General features: G+C 49.7%; 1 protein-coding gene across 1 annotated transcript in view; it reads left to right on the top strand.

The window, feature by feature from the left end:
- LOC117308018 (protein-arginine deiminase type-4-like) overlaps positions 1–26,982 on the top strand; it is a 69,236-nt gene continuing 42,254 nt past the window's right edge. Inside the window, 8 exon segments of the mRNA XM_033839063.1 lie at positions 1–36; positions 2,442–2,508; positions 4,520–4,581; positions 5,547–5,664; positions 6,926–7,051; positions 9,229–9,308; positions 11,571–11,696; positions 11,759–11,870. Of these exon segments, the coding sequence (XP_033694954.1) occupies positions 1–36; positions 2,442–2,508; positions 4,520–4,581; positions 5,547–5,664; positions 6,926–7,051; positions 9,229–9,308; positions 11,571–11,696; positions 11,759–11,870 (727 nt within the window).

Below are 26,982 nucleotides of genomic sequence, written 5' to 3'. Positions count from 1 at the left end.
ATGAACTCTCCCAGCAACGACCTCAACGACAGTCACGTAAGCAGGTCCCTTGGTCTGAGGGAGTGATGGGGAGGCAGAGATCTCACTCCACAAGGGCCCAGGGCCCTCTCTTTATCCAGAGTGCAGGGTAGCACAGTGGGTAAGTGCCTGGCCCTGGAGCCAGCCAGCTCTGCAACTTACAAACACAAACTGTGAGCCTGCTGGTGCGTCACATCACCGCTCTGGGCCTCAGTTCCCCCAACTGTAAAATGGGGATAATCATAGCACCTTCCTCCTAGTGTGGAACAGGAGCCAGCCTTTGCTCCTTCTCTTGCTTCCCAGGACCCCTTGTGAAGGGAGGAGTTGTCCTAGTTCTTCTGTGTCGGGCCTCAGTTTCCCCATCTGTAGGCTGAGGGTTGACTTGTGGTCTCTGATACTCTGAATGAGGGAGAGAAAGCAGAGATGGGGGAGGGAAGCCATTGCCTGGGGAGACCCCTTTCCCCAGGGGCCTCACCTTCCCCTAACCCACTCCCTTCCTGACCCTCATTCACTTCTCAGAGGCTGGGTGCCTCCCCTTCCTCTCCTCTCTCTGCCCATTAAGTTTGAGTTTAACAAGACCCAGCTGGAGGCAGTGTTCTGGCCCCAGGGCAGGGGGGATTTAAAAAGTGGGAGAAGTCGGGTGTCCCTCGACACAGGGCACAGGGGACGCCCCCTAAAGGGGTGATGGGAACCAGGCCTTGTCGTGTGGGTGGCAGTTCCCCACTCCGTGTCGGGAGCGATACTTTGGGAAACTGGCCCTTTAAGGAGCACTGACCATGCGCCCAGCCTGGGGCAGCCGTGACCTCCCCCGGCCCTGACAGCAGCCCTGAGAGGCAGGGTCTGATCCCCATTTCACAGGTGGGGCCACCAAGGTTCAGAGTAACTGTCCTGGAGCCACATAGCCGATCAGTGGGAAGGCTAGAATTCAGGTGTCAGAGCTGCTCGACACCCAGGGACAGGCTCCCTCCATCACCCCCACATCTTTACCATCCATGTGTCTAAATTATCCTATCCAGGGAGTTCTGTGAGGCAGGTGAGGCAGAATGAACCCATTTTATAGACAAGGAAACAGACCAAGAAGGGGCATGGCTTACCTGAAGTCACATGATTAGTAAGTAGCAGAGTTGGTGAGAGTCAGGACAGAGGCCCCCGGGGCAGGGCAAGAGGACCAGCTGTCCTGTGAGGGGCCGCTCCTGGTTGCCCTGCACTGAGCCAGAGGCTATGTGGATACCTCCCCAGTCTGAGCTCCCTGCACCGAGGACCGCAGGGACTGAGGAGGGTCATCAGAGTGTCCCCTACTTCCCCTCCCCCCCTTTGCCCGGGATCCAGGTAATTTTATGCCTGAGGTGAGCATCATTGCTGGGGCTTGACACATAGGGGTCAGTAACTGCAGGATTTAGGGGCTCCCAGGACAGAGGGGTGAGGGGTCTCTATAAAATCCTGAACCTTCTGGCCGAGTTGAGAACATCAGAGCCAAAAAGGGAAGGTCCACGTGGAGGGCGGTGGGTCAAAGGGGTTTGATACATCAGCCTGGAGTTGCTTTATCATCATCACCATCTTCGGCCTCCCCTTTGACAGTTGTTGGGTGTGTGCTGTGAGCACCGTGTCAAGAATGTCACGTGCTTTCCTTTTTTAATCCTCATAGCCTATAATCAGTCCTATGGAACTAGTATTATCCCCATTCTACAGCTGAGCAAATTGAGGCCCAGAGAGGACAGTAACTTTTCCCAGGATATTCTCACATGGTGGATGCAGAATCTGAGCCCAGGACACCTGACTCCAGAACTCTGCACTGACTCTTACATCACAGCCCCTGCCCTCTAATAACAGTAGCTGGTATTTCTTGGGTGTTTCCTATAAGGTTCGTCTTTTACATGGATCATTTCAAATCTGCACTACAATCCTCTGAGGTAGGGACCTATATAAAGCCCATTTTGCAGATGAGGAGACTGAGGCAGCTCAGAAAGGTGAAGGGCCTTGGCCAAGGTCACAGAACCCAGAGGTGCTGGGCTCAAGTCTAGGGCTGTCTGAATCCCAGAGTGAAGAGAGTGTCCCTAAAGCCTGCCCAGTCCAAACTCCTCATTTTAGGAATGGCGAAACTGAGATCAGAAATAGGAGCCCCAGCTCTTGTTCTTTGGAGCAGGGGCTTGCCAAAAGCACACAGTAGTCATTGGCAGCACCGGGACACACGTCTCCATGGAATCCCTCACAAATTGTTCCCATTTTACAGATAGGCCAACTGAGGCATGGAAAAATAAATGGCACAGAGAAGGCTAAAGGAAGAGCTGGGTTGGTAAACTCAACTTTAGTGCACAGAGTTTCCTGGGAACTCCTCCCCTCCTTGCCAGATCCCCCAAGACCTGTGTTTCGGGGCAGGGCTCTTGGCTTCAGCCAACTTGACCTTGGGGCCCATCTTTCTACAGGTTCAGATTTCCTACCATTCCGGCCAAGAGCCTCTGGCCTATGCGGTGCTCTACCTCACCTGTGTGGGTAAGTCCAGGGCCTCAGCCAATGGCAGTGTGAAATTGGTGCAGGGTTAAATATAGACCAACGGAACAAATGGAGAACCAGAACCCAGACCCATGCTCATGTGGTTATCATGTGACACTCAATGAACCTGGAGCCCTACTTCACACCATACTCAAAAATAAATTCCAGATGGGTTAAAAATCTCAAGGTGAAAGTCAGAATTTTAAAGCTTTTAGAAGAGAATATCTTTTCAACTTCAAAGCAGTCAGAAGTTTTCTTTAACAAGGCAAAACAAAAGCACAGGACTTTAGGGGCAAGATTGATAAATTAGACTCTATTAAAATTGAAAACTTCTGTACAGTGGAGGACAAGTACAAAGCCATACTATGGAGAAGAGCTTTGCAATGCTCTTCTTTGCAATGCATATAGCTGACTCAGTGCTTATAGGTAATGGAGAATGCCGATCAATAAGAAAGAAAAACCAAACAATAGAAACAGGCAAAACAGCAACAGCAATAACAACAGAAAAGAAAAAAGAAAACCCCAGCAAATCACAGATGAGAAAAGCCCCAATGATCAGAACTCAAATGAAAGGATACTTACCTTAGAAGATACTTATCTGCGAAGGATGTGCAACTGGAAACTCCTTCTACCGGGGGTGGGGCTTGCGCTGGTACAAGCACTTGGAGAACAAGAAAGTTAGCAAGAAAGTTGAAAACGCTTTGTCTGCAGGAGGCGTTTTTAGAAGCAGAACTGCGGAGTTACAGGGAAGGTACATTTAAATTGTGATAGATATTGCCAAATGGCTCTTCGAAAAGACCGTACCACGTTATACACGGGCCCACAGCAGGGAGTATGGGAGTGCCTTGCCAACACTGTACGTTATCAACCTTTTCCGTTTTTGGCCACTCTGAGAGGTCGCTGTCTCATTGTTGCTTTAATTTGCCTCCCTTTAGTTAGGACTGAGGTTGGGGACCACCCCACCTCCTCTCCCTGAACACACACCCACCCTTGTTCTTTGGAAAATACGCATACAGCAAAGTACATATGTATGTATGTGTGCGTGAGAGTATGGGTGTGAATACACACACATTAAGGAATAGTTACAAAGCAAACACCTGAGCAACCATTACCCAGGTTAAGAAATAGAACAGGGAACGTGGTCAATACCCCAAAGTGCCCCCCGCCACCGAGCCCCTCTCTGATCAAAGCTCCCTCCTTCCCTTAGAGGTCACCACTATCTGGTGGTAAGTATTTCCTTGCTGTTCTTTATGATTTTATCATCTGAATAGGCACACCCAAATAATACAGTCTAGTTTTGCCTATCTTTGAATTCTCCCTGGATGGAATCTTACTGTACGCGTCCTTTGGAGTTGGGCTTGTTTTGCCCCATGTTAGCTTTGTGAGTTTAATGCACTTATTGCGTGGTGGGTGGGTGCCTTTTCACATGTTTAAAAATCATTTCAAATCTCTCTCTCTCTCTCCCTTGAAGGTTTCATTTGTATTGTAAAATCTCCTCCACTTTCTAGGGAGAAAGGTTAAGACAGTGGGATGGAGGCTGGGATTTAGGGAAAAGCTGAGGCTCAGAGAAGCCACATAGCCTATAGGTGCCAGAGCCTAGATTCACATCCATGACTATCTAACACCAAAGTCCAGGCTCACTGCCCCATCCCGAGGAGACGAGGCAGCTTCATACAGACCAAGAATGTCCAGGGCAACCCAGGCGCAGTGCAGGGTGTGCCCCAGACAGCGAGGGCTGTAGAGATGCAGGAGAGGGAGAGTTCAGGGAAGGCTTCCTGGAGGGGGCAGCATTTGACCTGGGTCTTTGCTCTGACCCTGCTTCCTCCCCAAGGCCTCTTTCCCCAGCCCAGGGAGGGAGGCTCCAGATGCTCCCACCTCTGGGCAGTGTCTCCTTGGAAATGACTTCCATTTGCCAGATGGGCCAAGACCGAGGCTAAAATGTGGAGGCCATAGGCCTGTGCTGGGCCCCTGAAAACACTGTCGTGACTTACCTTCTGCCCTCTCCTTGCAGATATCACCCTGGATTGTGACCTGAACTGTGAAGACAGACGGGATAGCGGCTTTGTGGACAAGGTAGGCTATCTCTGGGCCCAGAAAGGGGCATGGAGTTTGGAGCTGCTCTAGGCTGGGTTAAGAGGAGGGAGATCATTATAGGTATCCCCCTGCCTCCCAGCTGATGTCAAGGCCAGTGGAGCCAGATAGGAACCAGGCATGGCTGGGGATCTTTTGGGAGAAAAATCATCACCAAGAGTTTTCAAGCACACATGTGCCCAGCCCTGGGCTAGGCCTTCCTTTCTGGGGAAAAGTCCTTCTGGATTTTCAATCTAGGTTGGGAGTTGGCAAACTTTTTCTGTAAGAGCAAGATAGTAAATATTTTAGGCTTTGCGAGTCATCCTATCTCTCTTGCAATTACTTGATTCTGCCATTGTAGGATGAAAGAGATAGTACAGAAACAAATGGATGTGACAGTGTTCCAATAAAACTTTATTTAAAAAAACAAGTAGTGGGCCAGATTTGGCCCACGGGCAGTAGTGCGCTGACCCCCTAATCTAGGTGAAAAGGGAAATCTACCAAGGCTGAAACTGTAAAAGAACTTTGGGCTGAGTTGTGGTGGCACTTAACGCATTGGGAGTTCAGAGGAGAAGGGCAAGGTGGGCTTTGGGAGCAAGAAAGACTTCCCTTGAAGTCCCCGTGCGCTGGGCTCCAAAGCGATGCAAGACGGAGGGCATTTCAAGTGGAGGGAACAGCAGAAGCTAAGGCCTGGAGAAAGGAATGGATCTTATCAGGAAGTTGCCTATTGGAAAGAGGATGTTGGCTGGAGACATAACACAGGCAGCCATGAGAGACAGCTGTGTCGTTTGAACTCGATGGTGTGGGCAGTAGGGAGCTATTGCCGTTTCTTGAGCAGGAGTGGACCTATCATCACAGGGCAGGGTGAAGAGGAAGGGATGGGTTAGGAGGCTGGCCAGGAGGTTGCTGAGGAGGGAGGCCAGGTGTGGTCTGAGCCCCCGTCATCAGCTGGGCTTTGCCATTGGCAGCGGCAGTGGGTCTGGGGATCTAGCGGGTATGGAGCCATCCTGCTGGTGAACTGTGACAGGGACAATCTGGACTGTGATGACCAGGACATCTGTGACTGGCACGTGCGCTGCCTGCAAGGTGAGGGGGGCACCGGGGCAGCCTGTGTCCCTGGGTTCCCAGGGTCAACGCTCAGCTACCCTGCAGGGATTCTGACCCCCACAGGCAGCTCTGAAGGCAGAGCTCAGCGCCAGAGTTTCAGCTCCCGTACACACCTTGGTGCTCCTTAAAACCTGCCTCAGGCTGGCAGCTGCCTCTCCCCATCCTCAGTGCCAGCGGGCACTCGCATGCTGGGGCAGAGCTCTGGAAAGGAGCTGACTCACCTTTCTCTCCCTCCAGGGGAGTAGAGGATGCTAACATTATTTGAGCACCCATCAGTGCCAGACTCTTTACCCAAATTCTCGTTTAACCATCGAAGCAGAAGGGCAACATCGCCCCAATTTAGAGACAAGGACGTTGAGGCTCAGAGGTCAGGAGATCCCCAAAGTCACCCAGCCAGCCTGTGGCAGGTCCAAGCCTTCCGATTCCAACCCGAATCCGGCCTCTTCCTCCTCCCTGGCATCGCTGGTCTGGGTTTCAGAGATGCCCCACGTTTTTTGTTTTTTTTTTTTTGCGGTACGCGGGTCTCTCACTGTTGTGGCCTCTCCCACCGCGGAGCACAGGCTCCGGACGCACAGGCTCAGCGGCCATGGCTCACAGGCCCAGCCGCTCCGCGGCATGCGGGATCCTCCCGGACTGGGACATGAACCCGCTTCCCCCGCATCAGCAGGCGGACTCTCAACCACTGCGCCACCAGGGAAGCCCTGCCCCAAGTTTAATTCCATCCTGAACCACATGCACAGCCCCGTGAAGGATGCCGCAGCAGCATCCTTGGTGTGGGCCAGGGGCTTCACACATGAGATGCCCATGCTACTCTAAAAGTTGGCATGATTGTTTTGGAGACAGGAAGGCTGAGGCTTTGGGGCGGGGAGGGGCTGGCCCAGGGCAGCAGCGAGCGATTCTGGGACTGAGACAGAGACCTTCACCTTCGTGCCGCCCAGGTGGGCTTCTTACCACACATGCTTCTCCTGCACACCTGTCGTGTGCCAGGCACCGGGCTGGCCGCTCTATACTTCCTGGTTCTCTGGGCAGATGAGGAAACCGAGGCTCACCATGTCACATGCTTACAGCCATCTTCGTGTTTTGCTCCTGATGGCTCCCAGTGCTTCCACAGGCTGGGCAGAGCTGGGGCTCAGAGACCCAGGTCTTGGCACCCTCTGCCCTGGGGAGGGCACGGGCAGGAGTCGGAGGGGCTGGGGTGTCGGAGGCCCCCTGAATTGCCGCCCTGTGTCTGGCTCCCCAGACCTGGAAGATATGTCTGTCATGGTCCTGCGGACCCAAGGCCCCGTTGCCCTTTTCGACGACCACACACTTGTCCTCCACACCTCCAGCTGTGACGCCAAGTGGGCACGGGTCTTCCATGCTTGTGGTGAGTTCATGCCCATCCTGCCCTGCCGGGGGGGGGGCCTCAGTTTCCCCACCTGGGGTGAGAGAGCAGGCTCTGCTTTGGCTCCTGGGCTGCCTTGGGGGTCAGAGGAAGAAGAATCAGATGAGCGAGCTCCAGAGCCGGTTGGCTGGCGTCCCTGGCACAGCCGTGCCTCAGGTGGTTTCACCGGATGACTGAATTTTTAAAATATGTTCTAAGCACGTTTAGAAGTTTTTATTATCACAACTTTCAAACATCCACAAAAGTAGAGAGAACGGTGTAACGAACCCCCATGTGCCACCCACTCAGATTCAGCGGTGATCACTATTTTGCCTCTCTTACTTCATCTATCCTTTTCGGTTTGCTGAAGTATTTTAAAGCCAGTCCCAGACACCCTGGCTGTTTGCCTCTACAATAATTCAGTCTGTATCTCCCTGCCCCACCCAAAGAAAAAAAACCAAACTATTGCTTTACATAGCCACAATTCCATTATCACAAATAAAAGTATATAACGTAAAATTTTTTTACATTTTAAAAATACAAATGTATACAAGTAATAATATGGTCATTTAAAAAATATAGAAGTATGTAAACTAAAAAATGAGAGTTTGCTATCCCTGCCCCAAAACCTGACCCTTAACATGTGTTCACTGTGAACAATCTGGTGTGTGTTCTTCCCGACTTTTCTCTGTGTGCACTAGATGAGCCTGGTGTGTGTGTGTGCGTGCTGCGTGGGCGCGTGCGTGTGTGTGTGTGCATGCTGCGTGGGCGCGTGCGTGTGTGTGTGCGTGCCGCGTGGGCGCGTGCGTGTGTGTGTGTACATACTCTGCTTTCCAGATGGTTCCTCCCATTGAGTTATGCATCCTACACAGCTCCCTGTGTATTTATTTAGCTCTGCTTCCCTCTCCTCCACAGCTGCATCGTGTTCCAAAGCACGGAGGTGCTGTAAATTATCTGGTCCCCTGAAGGCACAGTTTTTGCAGTGTTCTGATTTTACAACAATCTAGGTTCCTGGCGGGCAGGGACCTTGCTCACAGCCGTATCCTGAGTCCAGAACTATGCCTCCTAGGTGCACAGTAGGTGCTCAGTAAATATTTATTCAATGAATGAATAATTAACCAGTGAACACCCTTGTACATGTATTTTTTAGGAAAGATACCTAGCCATGGAATTGCTGGTTAGGGGTAAACACTACCTTCTTTTTTTTAAAAAAAATTAATTTATTTATTTATTTACTTTTGGCTGTGTTGGGTCTTCGTTGCTGTGCGCGGGCTTTCTGTAGTTCTGGTGAGCGGGAGCTACTCTTCGTTGCGGTGCGTGGGCTTCTCATTGCGGTGGCTTCTCTTGTTGTGGAGCAGGGGCTCTAGGCACGCGGGCTTCAGTAGTTGTGGCACGTGGGCTCAGTAGCGGTGGCTCGTGGGCTCTAGAGCGCAGGCTCAGTAGTTGTGGTGGATGGGCTTCGTTGCTCCGCGGCATGTGGGATCTTCCTGGACCAGGGCTCGAACCCGTGTCCCCTGCATTGGCAGGCGGATTCTTAACCACTGCGCCACCAGGGAAGTCCCAACATTACCTCCTTAGATGGTCACCATGAGGCCTGAATGAAGTGCTGAGCGTAGAGCGCTGGACTCAGGGCCTGCACAGGGTAAGAGCTTCATAACTGGCAGCCGTGAGGATCGTGAGCCATTGGCTCTGACCTCCCCTGTCATGCCCGTCTCCACGGGCACCTCATCAAGGCTGCAGGAAAGCTGGGCCTGGGGGAGCCCCTTTGCCATGCAGTCACCTCTAGGAGATCAGGGACAGGGTCCAATGGTGTCCGTCAGGGCTGGCACTGGTGGCAGGTGGGCGACCCAGCTCCCTGCCCCACCACTAGCCAAAAAAGAGCGATCACCACCCAGGGCCCCGGTGGGAGTGGGGGAGGCTGTACATTTCCAATAAAAGGTGTCGCCACTTCCGAAGTGCTCAGATGAGGGTCTAAAGTTCATGGCACTGCAGCCACCTGCCCCTGCCGTCCTCACACGCCCAGACTCGCACAGTGGCCAAGCGGAAAGGCCGGGGAGCTGCTGACTCAGCAAGACTGGTACCTGCGAACTTGACCTCTGCCTGGCTGCTTCCCAGAGCAGGTGGCCCTCCCTGCTGGCATTGTTCTCACCCTGCCCTTCGTGTCTCTCTCTCCTTCACAGGCAATCAGCAGATCAACGCCATCTCCATCGACCAGGTCCTCTCCAATGAAAACCTCATCAGCTACAATAAGTTTGTCCAGGTACAGGGCCGTGGGCTGTGAGTGGGAGCTGGGCGTGGCTGGGGACCGGGATGGGGACGGGGGTCTGAAGCTCACAGTTCATGAAAGCTCAGGCTGGAGCAGGCCCAGATGAGGGCCCCTAAACCCTGACTTTGACCCGAGAGAAAGGAGGGGGTAAGGCGCATGTGAGGAGGACAAACATTCCAGGCAGAGGGTACAGCACAGACGAGGCCCTGAGGTGGAACAGAGGGGCCTGGGGTGTTTAAGGACAAGCCAGGAGGCCCACGTGGAGTGCGGGGAGACAGGTCCCACAAGGCCTTGTAGGGCATCACTAGGGCTTTGGCTGTGACTCCGAGTGAGATTGGAGGCCACTGGGGAATTTGAGCAGAGGACTTATGCTTTGAAATGACCTCTCTGCTGCTGTGTTGAGAATATATCTTCTATTACGGCGAGGGGTGGGGAGTGGTGACAGTAGGTCCCAGCAGGAAACATATGGCACTCCAAGCGGATAACTGTAGAAAAGTTTAACAAAGAGAATATTTACAAAGACATAGGGAGGATTTGAGGAAATCAACAAAGGCCTGTCCCATATCCCCAAGGTAGAAAGAGGGGAGCCGTCACCACCCCTGGGCCTGGAGGAATTAGGCAAGGAAGATGTTACTGGAACCTGGAGGGGTCACTACAAGAAGAGGCTACGAGACGGCAGCTGGGACTTCACAGCCAACCCACAGTGACCTGACAGGGAGGGAGCTGGGGGAACAAAGATCCCAACTGCACTCTCCTACCAGTCCCCCCACCTTCTGCCAGTGCCCCCATTGGCTGAACCCAACTGGAAGCCTGTGGGTAGGGGAGCCCCTGATTCCCAAGGGGCAGCCTCCCAGGGCACAGAGCAGATAAGATGGGTGACAGTGGGTCCAGTAGAGCAAACAGAATATCCAGCCCAGGGCCTTCCAAGAAGCAAATGCCAAGATGGGGGTTAAACATGCAAGGATTTTATTAGGGGCAATGCTGCAGGAGGGAAAGAGGAAGGGAGCTGGAGGAGGCTGCGCGAGCTAGTCCTGAGGGAAGGAGAGGGAAGGAAGGGTGGATGCATCCTTTACTGCCACACAGTCAAGTTAGGCTCGGCCAAACTGCGGGATTCTGCAAGCCAATCAGCCATCAGAGGGTCCCGGCTCCCAGAAACTGTCCGCCTTAGTATCCTTGCGGAGCTCAGCCATTGGCTGTTAGCAGCTGGTGGGAGGTGTGGCCTCGGGCGGGCGCCGGCACAGGAAGGATTTCAGAGCTGGATCTGGGCAGCTGGGCCCTCGGTCAATTCCACTCCCATGGCTGGAGGGCTTCGAGGAGCATTGTCATGGCCGCCACATGAAGCAAGACCAGAAGAAGCCAGGAGGCCAGTGAGGAGGCCGCTGCCGGCAGCCAGGCGGGCGGGGAGGCCTCTTCCCCGGGTGGAAGAGGTAGAGGTAGTGGGGAGGGGTCCGATCGGGGGTATATTTTGGAAGAAGAGCCCACGGGACTGGCTGATGATGGATGCTGAGTGAGAGGAAAGGAGGCATCGAGGATGACCTCAGGGATTTTGACCTGAGCAATGGGTCCATTCACAGAGTGGAAGAACGGGGTGGGGGCATGGGTAGAAATGAAGAGGTTGTCTTTGGACCCGTCACATCTGACGTGCCCGTTAGACACCCAAGTAAAGATGCGAAGTGCTGGTTATGCTGCACGTCTGAGCTCAGCAAAGAGGCTGGGCTCTATAAAGCGGTTGGGAGATAGAAATTTAGGAGTTGTCAGTGTCTGGTGTTTTAAACCATAAGACTGAAGGAGAGGGACTTCCCAGGAGGTGCAGTGGTTAAGAATCCGCCTTCCAGTGCAGGGGACTCAGGTTCGATCCCTGGTCGGGGAATTAAGATCCCACATGCTGAGGGGCAGCTAAGCCCATGTGCCACACCTAGAGAGAAGCCCGCACACCACAACGAAAGATCCCGCATGCCGAAATTAAGACCTAACGCAGCCAAAAAAAAAAAAGACTGAAGGAGATCCCCTAATGAGTGAAGGATCTAGAGAAGGGAGAGGGTCAAGGATGGAACACTCTCACTTGAGCCTGGCTAATGGGATAGGGCTATGAGGGGTGGGACACGGGGCAGGTATATGTTGATGAAGGGGCACAAAGAGAATGTTTGTGTGGAGAGTTGATCTCTGGGCATCCTGCCCGTCCTTAACCAGACATGACCCCTGGGGTTCCCTCCAATACAGGCAAGGTCTCCTACCTCTTCCTTCCTCCTCTCCTAGAGCTGCGTCGACTGGAACTGGGAGGTGCTGAATCGGGAGCTGGGCCTGACCGACGGTGACATCATCGACATCCCCCAGCTCTTCAAGATGGAGAGGAGAAAGGCGGTGGCCTTCTTCCCTGACTTGGTGAGACCACCACCCGTGACCTAAGGTTTCATCAAATTAAGCTCTGAGCCTCTGCTCCCCAGTGGGCAAGACGATTGGTCGCCGCCATGTTTGGGACTGTGGTGGCTGGTAGCGGCGGCAGGGAGAATCAGAGGTCCCATGGTGCCCAGCAGAAGGACTTCTTCTGGGCTGATGGTCATGGTCACTATGAAATGCTCCTTGGCCAAGCCCTTGCTCAGGGGCCATCAGGGAAGGGCTCTTCTCTCCTCCCAGGGACCTACTTGATATTTGTGGAGTGAATGAAAGATTGCATGAGGCTGTGCATGTGAAGCATGTCGTATCCACTGGAAGCTCAGGTGCCCATTCTGCTCCCTTTCTCCCAGTAAACAGCTATTCACCATCCTCCACATATTTAGGGTACCCTGTGTGAGACACACAGATGATTAAGGCTGCTCCCTGCTCCCAAGGAGCTGCCGGTCAAATCTGTTCAGGGGAAAACTCTTCACCTCTCTGAGGATGTGTCCCAACAATCTACTTTGTATAATAAAGTGATGTGGCAGTTCAGAGATGGGACAAAGCACTTCCGGCCCAAGAGGTAGGACTGGAGATCCAAGAGGGCTTCATGGAAGAAGTGGCCTTTGATTGAGCCCTGAGGGCTTTGCCTCTGAGACTTGAACTTGCATCTGGAACACCTGGACCACTGGGCCCTCGCCCCAGGGGTTCTGATCCAGCAGGGGCCTGAGACACTGCTGCCTTTCTAACAAGGAAGCACCCAGGTGACGCTTACTGCTCTCTGAGGACCACACTTTGAGATCACTGCTGTCAGTCACTCGGCTTCCTCCTTCTTCTTTCCTCTACCCTTTCAAACCCTCTACACCTCCATCCCCCAGAGGAACTAGACTCGCCCATCATCAGAGGCTTGCAGGGAGCCTGTCCACACCACCATTGCTTTATCCCTCCTTTTTTCCTTCCCCTTTCTGGCTTTTTGCCCACTTTGATTTCCCCACTTGTAAAGCCTCTCATCACTCCTTTTCCTTCCTGCATCTCTAAGGAGGCCTTGCAATTATGTCTGTGTCCCCAAGAAGCTTGTGCACTGGTCCAGATTCTTGTGTTTGCAGGAAAGAGGACCACCCAAGCCAGCTTCAGCCAGAGCAGAAGATTTAGTATAAGGACACCAGGAAAGCCAGGGGCAGCTGTGGGGGACATCAGGAGCGCGTGGAACCATTTCTTGTCTCTGCGTCTACAGCATTCATCCCTCTCCTTCCCTGCTTCTCCTCCTCCTGTCTCCCTCAGCGACATCCTCCTTCCTGCCCATGGGGAGGCCATGAGCACCCCATGAAGGCCCCGGCGGGCTTGCTCTAGAGCCCCAGGAAATCGCTCTCTTTGCTTGTCCCTTCCAAGCCCTGTATTCTCTCCGGAGATGCAAAACCCATAAAAACTCAAGCTGGCCCTAGGGCTGGGTTTTGCCAGGCAAAAATCTCTAACCTCAGGAGTTTACATCTAGGGAGGTAGCAAGAAAAGAAACACAAATAGCTGAGTGCCATTAAGTGGAGGAAGTGAGGGCCAGGGAATAAAGGGGATAGGGACTTGCTTCAGCAGGATAACTGTCACCTCTCAACGGAGGTGACATTTGAGCTGAGACTGGAGGATGACACCGAGCTGCGGGTAAGCAGGGGAGCAAGCTTCTGGGCACTGGGAACTGCTGTGCAAAGGCCTGGAAGTAGGGGAGCACAGGCAGCACAGGCAGGACCCAAAGCCCTGGATGGGTGTGCGTGGAGGGAGTGGACGAGGAGGAGGCCTGTTTTCCTGTAGCCCTACTACGCCCATCTTGAAGCATGTTGTCCCTCTCCACTCCCCCTCTCCAGGGGCTCACTCAGGGGTGGGCAGGAGAGGGTAGAGCATGCCCAGGTACTCTGCCCGCCCAGCAGAGTTCCTGGACAAAGCAATATGGCACAGTGAAAAGGCCACGTGCCTCGGAGTCAGATGACACGACGCTGAACCGACACTTCTCAGCTGTGCACTTAACCTCTCTGAGTCTCAGTTTCCTCCTCTGTAAAATGGGCATGATAATTGTGCCTGCCTCACAGAGCTTGAGTGGGGTTTAAGTGAGGTGCCTAGTAGCACAGTGCCTGGCACGTAAGTGCTTGATAAAAGATCAGTGTTATTATATAACACCCCCTGGACCATCCCCAAATGATGGCTCTGCATATATACTCCTGATTTCTGCATTCAAATAGGAGACAAAGACCCTTTGAGACCCAGAGGTCAGATTTGGGAGGAAGGGAAGGGAAGGGAAGGCTGTCCTGGCAACTCTCAGGTCATATCCTGCTGGGCTCAGTTACATGAGGTTGACCCAGGAGGAGGCTCCTGCCCAGAGAGCGGTGAGAGCCTGTCTTTCTTGTAGAGATTTACAACTTGGGCGGCACTGGTCCCGCCTGACTCATGCTTTATTCAGAATTAGGAATAAGTAACTGCAGGAGGTTGCCCAACCCTGTGGACTCCTGCCCCTTCCCCGGCAGCCCCGGAGGGCGGGAGTGTCAGGTGGGATTGCTGGGGCTCCAGGGTAGGGTGGCCGGAAAGGAATTCTGGACGACTGGACCGAGTCAATGGAACTGTCATTTCCTGTAGGGTCAGTGTCATCCACATCTCCTACAGCGGAATGATGGTGAGTGTGAGCTGTGTGCTGGGCGTGTACCAGAGACACTTTACACGCATCATCTCATTTGCTCTTCATGACAGGCTAATAGGTAGTTGCAATTATTAGCCTCACTATATAGACAAGGAAACTGAGGCACAGAGAAATGAAGGAAACTGCCCGGGTCACAGAGCTATGAAGTGGGGGAGGCAGGTCTGAGCCTGGACAGGTGACCTCCATAGCCTGGGTTCTCAACCAGCCACTCCAGTGGTTCTCAAATTAGAATCACCTGGAAGGCTCTTAAAAACTAGCAGGAAAAACAAAAGAAAGAAAAGGGAATTCCCTGGCGATCCAGTGGTTAGGGCTCCGCGCTTTCACTGCCGAGGGCCCAGGGTTCAATCCCTACCCGGGGAAATAAGATCCCACAGGCGTGGCCAAAAAACTAAACAAAACAAAACAAAAACCCCACCTCAAAAATAAATGAAAACCTAGCAGAGTCCTCCTCCCCCTTGGAGATCCTGTCTGGATGTTGGGGTGTTGTAAAAAGCTGCCCCGTGATTGTGCCTTGTGGCCAGCGTGGAGTAACAGCGAGCCCTGCCATATTGTCCTCCTAAGCATCTCTGCCCCGCCCCTGCCCCGGTACCCCTCCCCCAGTCTGGAATCAGCAGTTTCAGGGGGTCGTGGTTCCCCTTTTGTGGCAGCCACTCAGGCTGTGGTGGCACCTTCAACAACCAGACAGTTCCTGCTACAGTCAAATTTTCTTGCTGGGCCAGAGGTTCTTAAACAGAGTGCACACAAGATTTCCTGGAAGAGTCATTAAAAATACAGATTCCTGGGCCCCCAACCCCTCCAGCCAGGCCTCCCGAGGCCAGATCCCTGGGCCTGGGCAACTGTATATTGTAAAGCTTCCCAGATGGTTCTGATGCACACCTGGGTTGAAACCCCAACCCTTTCCTATTCATCGTGGCAAAAACTCCTGGATACAAAGTGAACGTTTATCAAGAGGGTGTCTTTGAACACATTCTGGTATATTTCACACCTTGGACTGTTACACTGTCATTTAACAAGAACCAGTAGGAAGTATCCCAACTGACTTGGAGAAATTTCCACAAAGTATCAAGTAAGAAAGACAAGACACAGAATAGTTTGTGCATTATGACTTCAGCGTGGTCACTGTGACCTCAGAGCCATGCCCCCCCCCCCCCGCCCCCGTGTGTGTATGTGTGTGTGTGTATTGATTGATGATTATACGATCATGGAAAAAAACATGGACCGGTCCACCCCAGATGTTAGCACGGGTGTGTCACGGAGCAGGAAGAAGCCAAACAGGCAGGCAATGGCTTAAAAAAAAAAAAGCTTAAAAGTAGGGTGCGTTTTGGCCACACATGTGATTTACTTCATTTAATTACATTGGTGTGTATATGTATAAAAGCTTTTTATAAAAAAATAAAAATGAGCTGTGTTTTGGGCCAAAGACCGTGGCAACCCTCGGAAATCAAAGTCCAGGTCGAAGTCCTGGAGAGAGTATAAAGGACAAGATAGCCCTTGTCACAGTACAGACCACAGGGAGCCTTTTCCTCCATGGAGCCCGCAGTGGAGCCCGCAGTGACCCAGCACCAAGTGATACTCGGATCAGGAAGGAAATAAATGGGACATGGGGCTGGGAGCCACAGGGGATCTACCTTCAACAAGAGGTCAGGGAGGCCTTCTGAGGAGGTGGCATCTCAGACTGGTTTGGAAGGCTGGGAAGGAGCCAGGTGGAGAGAGGAGACCGTGCCAAAGCCCTGAGTGGGGACTGGCCTGACATGTTCTAAAACCTGGCCAAAGGCCTCTGGGGGGGAGGATAGGGAATGAGGAGAGTGGCGTGGGTGATGGTAGAAGAGAAGGCAGGTCCCCGTCTCTGGGGTCTGGTAGGCCACAGTGATGAGCTTGGCTGTCACTCCGATGCAGTGGGGACCCCTCTAAGCAGGGTCTACGTTGTTTTAAAGATTGCTCTAGACGTGGAACAGTTTAGTGTGAGATTTGGGGGTAAGGAATGGGATGGGAGCAAAGACACAGGTCAGAGGGCTGCACGTTAGTTCAGCCAGAGAAGTGACCCTGTTCAACTCTCCATTTGTGTGAAAACAGGAAGCAGCAGGCTTGCTGATGGACAGGAGGTGGGAATGGGGAGAGGCGGGGTCAGCTACCAGGTTTCCAGACTTATTACTTATTGATTTTTTATGAAGTAGATCAAGGGTACAAAACAGTTTTTATGATGTTTCTGAATGATTTAAAGGATAATTAGGAAGTGAAAAGGCTGTGTACTCAGCACTGATTTCCTTAAGAAAGAGAACATTCCAAACCCCTCCGCAGTCCTGTGGGTGAGCCTTCGCACGCCTCTCCCACACCCAGGGGTCTCGCTAATCTGAATTTTGTGTTTATCATGACTTTGCTTCTCTCTATAATTTTACCACCTATCTCAGTACCTCTGAACGACCTACTCTTGCATTTTGCCTGCTTTTAGAATGTATATGCATAGAACAGTATTTGTTGTGTTATCCTGTGACTTGCTTTTTTCACTCACCACTGTGTTGGTGGGATTCACTCATGTTGCTGGTCACCATAAGCCGTTCCTTTTCACTGCTGTGTAGTATTCCATTTTGTGAATGAGATTCATGTATACCTCTTTCTGTCACAGTGTCTTGGGTTCTTCCTACACTTGCTGTAACTATGTGGCTCTCACCGTTCTTGGAGACGTGTCCTGGTGTACACATTCATGAGTCTCTAGAACACATTCCTAGAAGGTGTTTAGCTTTATTAACTGGGAGAATGGTGATGCTGTGGAGGAAAAAGGGATAGGAGCCGTTTGGGAGGAAGTAAGCATTCAGGGAGGCCAGCTGCTCTAACAAATAGACTATAAAATGTGTAATGGCTCAGACACTGCCTGTGTTTATCTCCTGCTCAGGCCAACAGTCTAAGGTGGTTCAGGTCTGAATGGTAAGTACGCGTGTTGGGGTGGAGTGGGGGAGCTCTGCTCCACACCGTCCCTCAGGGACCCAGGCTGATGGAGGTTCTGTTGGCTTCACTCTGGGCATTGACCTTGTGCCCCCAGAAAAGAGAAGAGAGAGGGCAGAGAAAGCACACCAGTATCTGAACCACCTCAGGCTGGAAGGGCCCCAGTTCACTTCCGTTTACAGTCCAACAGGGAGAACTCAGTGGCCACGTGTGGATGCAGGGGACTCTGGGAAATGTAGTCGTTGGCTGGGCAGCCACCTCCAGAGTCGGGTCCACGTTATAGACGATGGGGAAGGAATTCCTCGTTGATCCCTAGCCACCCCGAACCCAGAGGAGAAGGAATTCCTCGTTGATCCCTAGACACCCCGAACCCAGAGGAGAAGGACACTGGGCCAGGAGAAAAACGTCGTTCATGGCGAGAAGCTTGCCCGGGCTCATCCTTCAGTTTTCGGACCAAGTCTCATTTCTATTCACTTCGTGTCCTACCCTTAGGGATGCAGAGCCAGCCTTCTTCTCACAGTGGTGGCCAGACAGCACAGGCCCACCCCTGTAGGTTCCTCTCTGATCCCTCACCCCATCCCGGGCCCATTCATGTTGTGGTTCTGGGTCTCGCTCGCTGAGCAAGAGACACTGTAAGCAGGGTTTCCTGGAGAGAGATTAATGAGTCAAGGGTTTCTGCAAGGGAAGCTGACAAAGGGCCTCAGGAAGGGCCTGGGGACTGATGAAAGCGTGTTGGGAAGTGTATCTTTCTGCCTTTTCTGCTTCCCTATTTGTGGCCACGGAGCAATTGGTGTGCCAACACAGAAGTAGGTTGAGATTTATCTGCGAAACTGTCCCTGCCATTGCTCATGAGGAAGAGCTCTGCAGATAGGAAGGAAACAGGAGTGGACTCTCAAACATATTTTCATTTAATCCAGTGAATATTTGTTGAGCACATACTATGTACCCAGGCAATAAGTGACAGTGACTGTAGCACAGTTCAGAGCCCGGGCTCTGGGGCTGGGCTGCCAGGGTGTGCATCCTAGCTTTGCCACCACCAGCTGTGTGACCTCGGGCTGATTGCTTAACCTCTCTGAACTTTACTTTGCTCATTGGTAGAATGGGGATAGTGACAGTACCCATCTCAGGGCGGTGTTGTGAGCAGTGTGACAGATCCGGGTAGGTGACTGGCATAGGGCCTGGCACTCAGCGAACTGCAGCTAAGTGACAGGGAGAAAGTAACTTGAAGTAACTTACCCGAGTAAGCTAAAAAGACAGGTATGTTTGGCTCCAAAGCCTCGTTTTTTCTGCACTGCCACCTAAGGAGTCTCTTGCCTGCTTTTTTCCTTTTTTTAAAATTTTCTTTTTTATTGGAGTATAGTTGTTTTACAATGTTCTGTGAGTTTCTGCTGTACAACGAAGTGAATCAGCCACATGTATACATATATCCCCTCCCTCTTGGACCTCCCCCCCACTCCCCCGCCCATGCCACCCATCTAGGTCACCACAGAGCACTGAGCTGAGTTCCTTGTGCTATACAACAGATTCCCACTAGCTATCTATTTTACACATGGTAGTGCATATATGTCAATCCTAATCTCCCAATCAGTCCTACCCTCTCCTTACCCCCGCCATGTCCACATGTCCATTCCCTACGTCTGCGTCTCTCTTCCTGCCCTGAAAATAGGTTCATTTCTACCATTTTTCTAGATTCCACATATATGCATTAAGATACGATATTTGTTTTTCTCTTTCTGACTTACTTCACTCTGTATGACAGTCTCTAGGTCCATCCACGTCTCTACAAATGATCCGATTTCGTTCCTTTTTATGGCTGAGTAATATTCCACTGTATATATGTACCACATCTTCTTTATCCATTCATATGTCGATTGATGACATTTGGATTGTTTCCACATCTTGGCTATTGTAAATAGTGCTGCAATGAAGATTCGGGTACATGTGTCTTTTTGAATTATGGTTTTCTCAGGGTATATGCCCTGTAGTGGGATTGCTGGGTCATATGGTAGTTTTATTTTTAGTTTTTTAATAAACGTCCATACTGTTCTCCATAGTGGCTGTATAAATTTACATTCCCACCAACAATCTTGCCTGCTTTTTTCTGATGATAAATAGTTTTTTAAGATAAGCCGGACAAGGACTTTCCCGGTGGTCCAGTGGTAAAGAATCCGCCTTCCAATGCAGGGGACACGGGTTCGATCCCTAGTCAGGGAACTGAGATCCCACATGCCGCAGGGCAACAAAGTCCGCACGTTGCAGCTACTGAGATCGCGCTCCTCAGCGAGAGAGCACGCGTGCCGCGTACTACAGAGCCCATGCGCTCTGGAGCCTGTGCACCACAACCAGAGAGAGAAAACCCACGTGCCACAACTAGAGAGAAGCCCGCGCACTGCAATGAAAGATCCTGCGTGCCCCAGTGAAGATCCCGAGTGCGGCAGCTAAGACCCCATGCAGCCAAAAAAAAAAAAAAAAGAGAAGCCGGACACATAAGAAGTCAGGTGACAGCAAAGCCTTCATTAAGACCACAAGTGTAAGCACTTGCTGCCCACTGGGGGTGGGCAGTGGTGTCTCCCGTTTGCCCACTGCGATGTGTCAGTGGCCACTCCCTTAAGATCTGAAGCTGAAACAAACATTGGGCACGTTTTCATGAGGCTCAGGGTGGGAGAGGCGCTGGACTCTATTCCCCCAAGTCCGTCCCATCAGTTCTGGGCACCTGTCCTGGGTCTCCTGGTTGGGTAGCAAGGATTTGGGATGGTTGCTGACAGGATGTCAGGGCGCAGGAGTCCCCCTTGGAGTTCCTAGAAAGGAACGCATGCTTGGAAAGCCGAGGGTGAGCGCTGTCGGTGTGGGTGCTCATCTGACGTGTGTGTCATGAACCAGTGGATGCAAACGAAGCGCGATTGATAACTCCCTGAAGCAGAGCTTCTCTGAAGGGTTTAAGGCCAGCAGTAAAGTTAGTTCCATAGTTTCTTTTTTGAACCTGTCTTGGGTCTTTAAATGAGTCTCAGCATCTTGAGAAACAGCATCTCAGTGTTAATTATAACAATTGGAACATCTTAATTACCTTAATCGCAGAAATTATAGCTGTCCTGGGCAGTTTCCAGGGCTCGGGCGAGCAGGGACCTGAGCAGGGCTAGGCAGGGAATCATTCAGAAAGGAGTTTTCATGTGAGTAACATGACCGAAGAGGCTCCTGGACAGCTCAGTCATTATACTTACTTATTCTCTCTCTTTTTTTTTTTTTTTTTTTTTTTGGGGTATGTGGGCCTCTCACTGTTGTGGCCTCTCCCGTTGCGGAGCACAGGCTCCGGACGCGCAGGCTCAGCGGCCATGGCTCACAGGCTTAGCTGCTCTGCGGCACGTGAGATCTTCCCGGACTGGGGCACGAACCCATGTCCCCTGCATCGGCAGGCGGATTCTCAACCACTGCGCCACCAAGGAAGCCCCTTCTTCTCTATTTTTAATTTTTTATTTCCTTGACACATTTCTCAAGGGACTCCAGGCCACTTATAATAAGGAAATATTCAACAAGCAGGTGACTAAAAAGTAGAGAAACATAAAGACATCAAAGCAGGAAAAATCTCGGACCTAAAGGCCACGGGAAAGGACAAACATATCTATGACCATGAGGATCGAACTAGCACCTGTGGTTAAGCTCAGAGTTAGGATCTGAGCTTCCCAGCAGCCCATGCAAGAAGGGAACCAGAGTTAGGCATCTGATTCTCATTACTGGAAGGAAGGCAACATGCCAAATGATTCCTGCCACACACAGACCTTTGTAAAAGGGTGTGGAGGAGTCAGGGTCCTCGACGACCTTGTAGCAGCAAAAACCTGATGAGAGACCGCCTGGGGCAGGGCCTCTGCTTACTCATCTGTAGAATGTGAGGACTGCTTGCTTTTTGGGTTCTCTGAGGACTAGGCCAGCCCCTGGCAGGCCGTAAGCACCCAATCAAAATTCATTTCTTTACTTTCTATTCCCACTCACTCCCCACAGGATTAGTGCCTTACTATAGTTATTGGTTCCTTATTATCTAGCTATTTAATCCTCATGCCTACTTTATATGGGCACAATTATCCCTATTATGTGTCCAGCTCAGTGGTAGATTCTGGAGATATAGCAGTGAATGAGCAGATGTGGACCCTGCCTTTAGGGAGCTCACAGATCAGCAAAGAAGCGAGGCAAACAGACAATGGCAACCTGGCAGGGTAAGTACGATTATAAGGACATAATAATACTTATTATTATAAGTATTATTTTTATTTATTAATTAATACTTATTATTATAAGGGCATAATAATACTTACCCTGGCAGAGTAAGTACGATTATAAGGGCATAATAATAATAATCGGCATATAATAATAATAACTATAATGGCTTCCATTTTTTAGCACTTAATCTGAGCTAAGTACTATACATGACAAGAACAGCATGAGAAAGGAAACCTATAGACACAGCAGTGAACCCAGAAACAAAAATATTCTAAGTAAAACGCTTAGCAAACTGCATTCGAAAAGGATACAATATCAGATTATACAATACCAGGTTAAATTAAATGGATCCCAGGAATGCAAGCTTCATCTCAGAAAATCAGTTCAATAGATTAACAGGTCAAAGAAAAAAAATTACAGAATTTTCTCCATAAATCAGAAAATAACAGTTGATAAAAGTTCCATTTATGATTTTAAAATAAAAAACTAAGAATAGGGCTTCCCTGGTGGCGCAGTGGTTGGGAGTCTGCCTGCCGATGCAGGGGACACGGGTTCGTGCCCCGGTCCGGGAAGATCCCACGTGCCACGGAGCGGCTGGGCCCATGAGCCATGGCCGCTGAGGCTGCGCGTCCGGAGCCTGTGCTCCGCAACGGGAGAAGCCACAGCAGTGAGAGGCCCACGTACTGCAAAAACAAAATAAAACAAACAAACAAAAAAACTAAGAATAGAAAGGAACTTCTTTAACCTGATAAAGAATATCTATCATGGTGGATCTCAAAGGGCATCAGCATTGCCAAGGAACTTGTCCAAAATGAAAACCCTCAGGGTTCACCAAGACCTACTGAATCTGAAACTCTGGGGTTCGGGGTAGGGGAGTAATCTGTTTCAATAAGCTCTCCAGGTAACGCTAGTGCCGGTAGAGTTTGACAACCAAGAAACTCACATCAAAAACTATGCTTAATGATGGAATATTGAAAGCATTCCTTCTAGGATCAGAATAAGACAAGAGTGTCCGCTATCATCACTTTTATTCAGCACTGAACAAAGAAAGTTCATGTAGTAGGTAAGGCAAGAAAAAGAAATAAAAGTTTTAAGGATCAGAAAAGAATGATTATATATGTAGAAATCCAAAAGAATCTACAAGCTACAAGAATCAATAAGAGGGTTTTGCAAGGCTATCATTATAAAACCAATACAAAAGTTAACTGGATTTCTATATACCAACAACAAATAGAAAAAAATTTTTAATTTAAATATATCACTTATAATAGCAATAAAAAAGAAAAACAAAATAAAACACCAAAGAGCAAATCTAACAAAAGATGTGTAAAACCTTTATGGAGTATACTATACAACTGTACTGAAAAACATTAGAGAAGATCTAAATTCATGGAGAGAGTTACCATGTTTATAAATTCAAAGCTTAATATTGAAAAAAATGCCAATTCTCCCCAAGATCTGTAAATTAATGCAAACCCAATTAGAATAGCTACAGTGTATGTGTGTGTAGAACTTATAAGCTGATTATAAAATGTATATAGAAGTATTAAGAGCCAAGAATAGCTAAGTCACTCCTGAAGATGACAAGGTGTGAAAACATGCTCTACCAGGTGTTGACTTATTATAAAGCCATAGTAAATCAAACAATGTAGAATTTATGCAGAGATAGACAGACCATTTACACAGAACAGAGGGCCAGACATTTTATTATTGCATGGTAGAAGTTTTTTATAAACCTATATACTGATCTGTCACCACTTACATGTATTACAGGTATATTTTCTCCCAGGCTGTGGCTTTTCTTTTTACTCTCTTAATCTGTCTTTTAGTCAATAGCAGTTCTTCACTTTAGTGTAACTAAGTTTATCCTTCCTTTCCTTTATCATTTTGTTCTTTGTGGACCAGTATCTAGGGTGTATAAACCACTCCTACCATTCAGTAAAAAACAAAAAAAGAAAAAGGGAAACAAACTGCTAGAAAAATAGGATAAAACTATGAAGAGGGCCTTCACAAAACAAAAAACACAGATTTCCAATAAACAGATGAAAAAGATATTCAACCTCATTAGTAATCAGGAAACTATGAAGGAAAGGCATAGTGGTATAATATTACATGCACACCAGATGGGCAAAAATAAATAAATACATAAAGTAAAACTGTTAGTGAGGATACAGAACAACAGAACCCTCGTATATAAATTTCTGATGGGGATAAAACTGGTACAACCACTTTGAAAAACAGTTACTACCCCACACGTTAAAAATGCCCTCACCCTACGCCAGAAACTTGACTCCCTAGGTATATACCTAGAGAAACTCTTGCACTGGTACCTGAAGAGACATGAATATTCATAGCAGCATTTGTCAAATTATCCCCAAACTGGAAACAATGCCCATCTCCAGTAGGATGGATAACTCAATTGTTGTATAGTCATATGGTGGAATATTAGAGAACAATGAAGATGAACCATTTATGGCTCACACATCAACATGGATGCATCTCACAAACACCACGTTAAGGGAAGGAAGCAAGTCACAGAGGAATAAAGTGTGCTTCCATTTACGTAAAGACCAAAAGCAGGCAAAACTAAACAATAAAGTAAAAACCATAAAGAAAGGCAACAGACTGATGATGGCAAAAGTTCGCATCATTGTTTGCTCTGCAACTGGGGGGAAGGAGTGAGGGAGGTGTCCTCAAACAGTTTCAAAGGTGCTGAAGGCTTTCTATTCCTCAACCCGGGTGGTGTTTCCACGGTGTTCACTTTGTTGTTATTCCTTAAAATGATTGCATGTTACAGGCTCCTCCAAATGCACGATACATTGTGCAGTTTGAAGAAGTGCACACGGATATAAAGACAACCACGGAAAGCGTGCATGAGTGGCTCAAGTTCATCAACACGGCTCACACTGGCCGGAACAAGAGCAGACCCCGCCTCCAGTGGCAGATGACGGATTTGCCAACCCTCGGGAAGGGCTTCTCGGGGTGGGCTGCAAGCAGACCAGCTGCTCCAAAGCTCAGGGAACAGGAGGGCGTCCACAGACGGGTGGCCAGACTACAATGTCATCACTGAGCCCCCTTTCCCCGGAAGAGTCCCTGAGCGCGAGTAGAGGGCAGCTGTGTCATTAAAGCCCTGACCATCTCCGGGTCGGGGCGGGTGCGGGGAGTGGGGGTGGGGAGAGAGGAAGAAAGGGTCCCTGGAGATAGAGATCGTCAAGCAGAATCCCCAGGGGTCTGTGAACCCATCAAACTGTGGGCAAAATATTCCATATGCATTTTTCAGGGGAAATGTGTCCCCAGCTGTGCCCTGCTCCTTGAAGGGCTGAGGACACGGCTCCTGTAACAGATGCTGTCGGTGCCCCCCTACCCCGTCCCTCTTCAGTTCATGGAGGTCCAGCCCGCGAGTGCCAGCACCTGCACTCTGCTTGAGGTTTTCTCTGGCCACCAGAGCCCGCCCATCAAAGTGCAGGGAACTAACGCCCCCCAGGAGCAGCCCTTAACCAACGACTGATGGGACTGGGTGTATTAATACCCTGGCCCCGCTGCTCCTGGGAAGGCTCGCTCTGGAGCCTGAGCTCCGCACCACTTCCCAGGGCTGCCCGGTGGGTTAAGCTCCAGTTACCCGCAGGTGGTGACCAGCTCACTAATATGCCTTCACTGATTCTTCCCTCCCTGTCTCACTTTCCCACTCCCTCCCAGTGTATCCGGCGCCTCTCAAATAAACAACTTACACTCAGATCTTTGTCTTAGAGTCTCCCCTGGGGTAACCCAAACTAAGAAGCCCCAAGAAGATGAAGAACGCTCACAGGGAGTCAGGAAGAGAAACTCCCATCTTGGTTCTGCACCCACTTGACCATGACCCTAGGCCAGTTACAGCTCTTCCCCAAGCCTCACTTTCCCCATCCGCAAGGGAAGGAAAGCTAAGGGCATCTCTGTTGCTTCCTTTAAATGCTCAAAAGGGTAAGTGACCATATGCGTTCAGAACACCCATCCTATTTTCAAAATGACAAAATTGTGATGATGGAGAACAGATAGCTGTTGCCAGGGGTTTGGAAAGGTTGAGGGGTAGGTGGGTGGGTGTGACTATAAACAGATAGCACCAAGGGATATCTTTGCAGTGAAGGAATAGTCTGTATCTTGACTGTGGTGATAGCTAGAGTAATCTACACGTGTCATAAAATGACATTAAATACACACACATTGTGCTCATGTCAATTTCCTGGTTTTGACATTTTGACCATCAAGATGTGACTATTGGGGCAAACTTGTTTAAGGGTAAATGAATGGGGCTTCTCTGTACTATCTTTGCAACTTCCTGTGAATCTTCTATTTCAAAATAAAAAGTTTAAAAAAGTAAAAAAAAAAAAAAAAAATGGAGAACACCTGTCTTAAATACTGGATGGTATCACATACATGTGGAATCCAAACAACAGAAAAAAGTCCATTGCATAGAAATGGAAAATAGAATGGTGGTTGCCAGAGATTGGGGGAGTGGAAAATAGGATGGTTTAGGTCAAAAGGTACAAATTTTCAGTTATAAAGAGAATAAGTTCTGAGGATCTAATATACAGCATGGTGACTATAGTCAATCATACAGTATTGCATACTTAAAAGTTTCTGAGAGTCGACTGTAGGCATTCTTACCACATACACACACACAAGAGTTAACAAACGTTAACTGTGTCGGGTGACGGATGTGTTAATTATCTTGATCTTGGTAATCATTCTACAATGTATATGCATATCACATCCTCATGTTGTGCACTTTAAATGTATACAATTATATTTGTCAATTACTGCTCAGCAAAGCTGTTTTAAAAGATAAGGAGAAAAAAGGAACAGCTGTCCTAAACTATGTGTTCTGTGATGGTTAATTTTACGTGTCAACTTGACTAGGCCATGACACCCAGATAGCTGGCCAAACTTCAGTCCAGATGTTGCTGTGCAGGTACTTTTGGATGAGATTAACATTTAAATCAGTGGACTTTCAAGTAAAGCAGATCACCCTGCATAATGTGGGTGGGCCCCATCTAATCAGTTGAAGGCCTTAGGAGAAAAAAGACTGACATCCTCCAAGGAAGGGGGAATTCTTCTAGCGGACTGCCTTCAAACTCAACCCACAACATCAGCTCTTCCTTGGGGTTCTCTCCTGCCTGCCCTGCAGATTTGGGGCTCACCAGCCTCCACAATCATGCGAGCTGATTCCTTAAAATCTCTCTCTCTCTCTCATGTGCACACAGTGTATATATATATATTTTTTGTTTTTGAGAGAGAGAGAGAATCTCCTATTGGTTCTGTTTCTTTGACTTTTGTTTCATGTCCCTTGAAGGCAAGGACCCTTCTATCTTCTGTGTCCCTAATAACTAGCACAACACCAGGCACAGAGGTGAGCTCAGCAGATGTCTGTGAATGAACCTAAGTCAGCAGACCAGTGTGTCTGGGGTCTTTTATTTTCCCTCCTAATTGGCCAGT

The sequence above is a fragment of the Tursiops truncatus genome, chromosome 1 (assembly GCF_011762595.2).
Source record: "Tursiops truncatus isolate mTurTru1 chromosome 1, mTurTru1.mat.Y, whole genome shotgun sequence".
Classification (NCBI taxonomy): domain Eukaryota; kingdom Metazoa; phylum Chordata; class Mammalia; order Artiodactyla; family Delphinidae; genus Tursiops; species Tursiops truncatus.
Note: the sequence above shows the minus strand (reverse complement) of the source record. Positions and strands in the feature narration are given on the sequence as shown.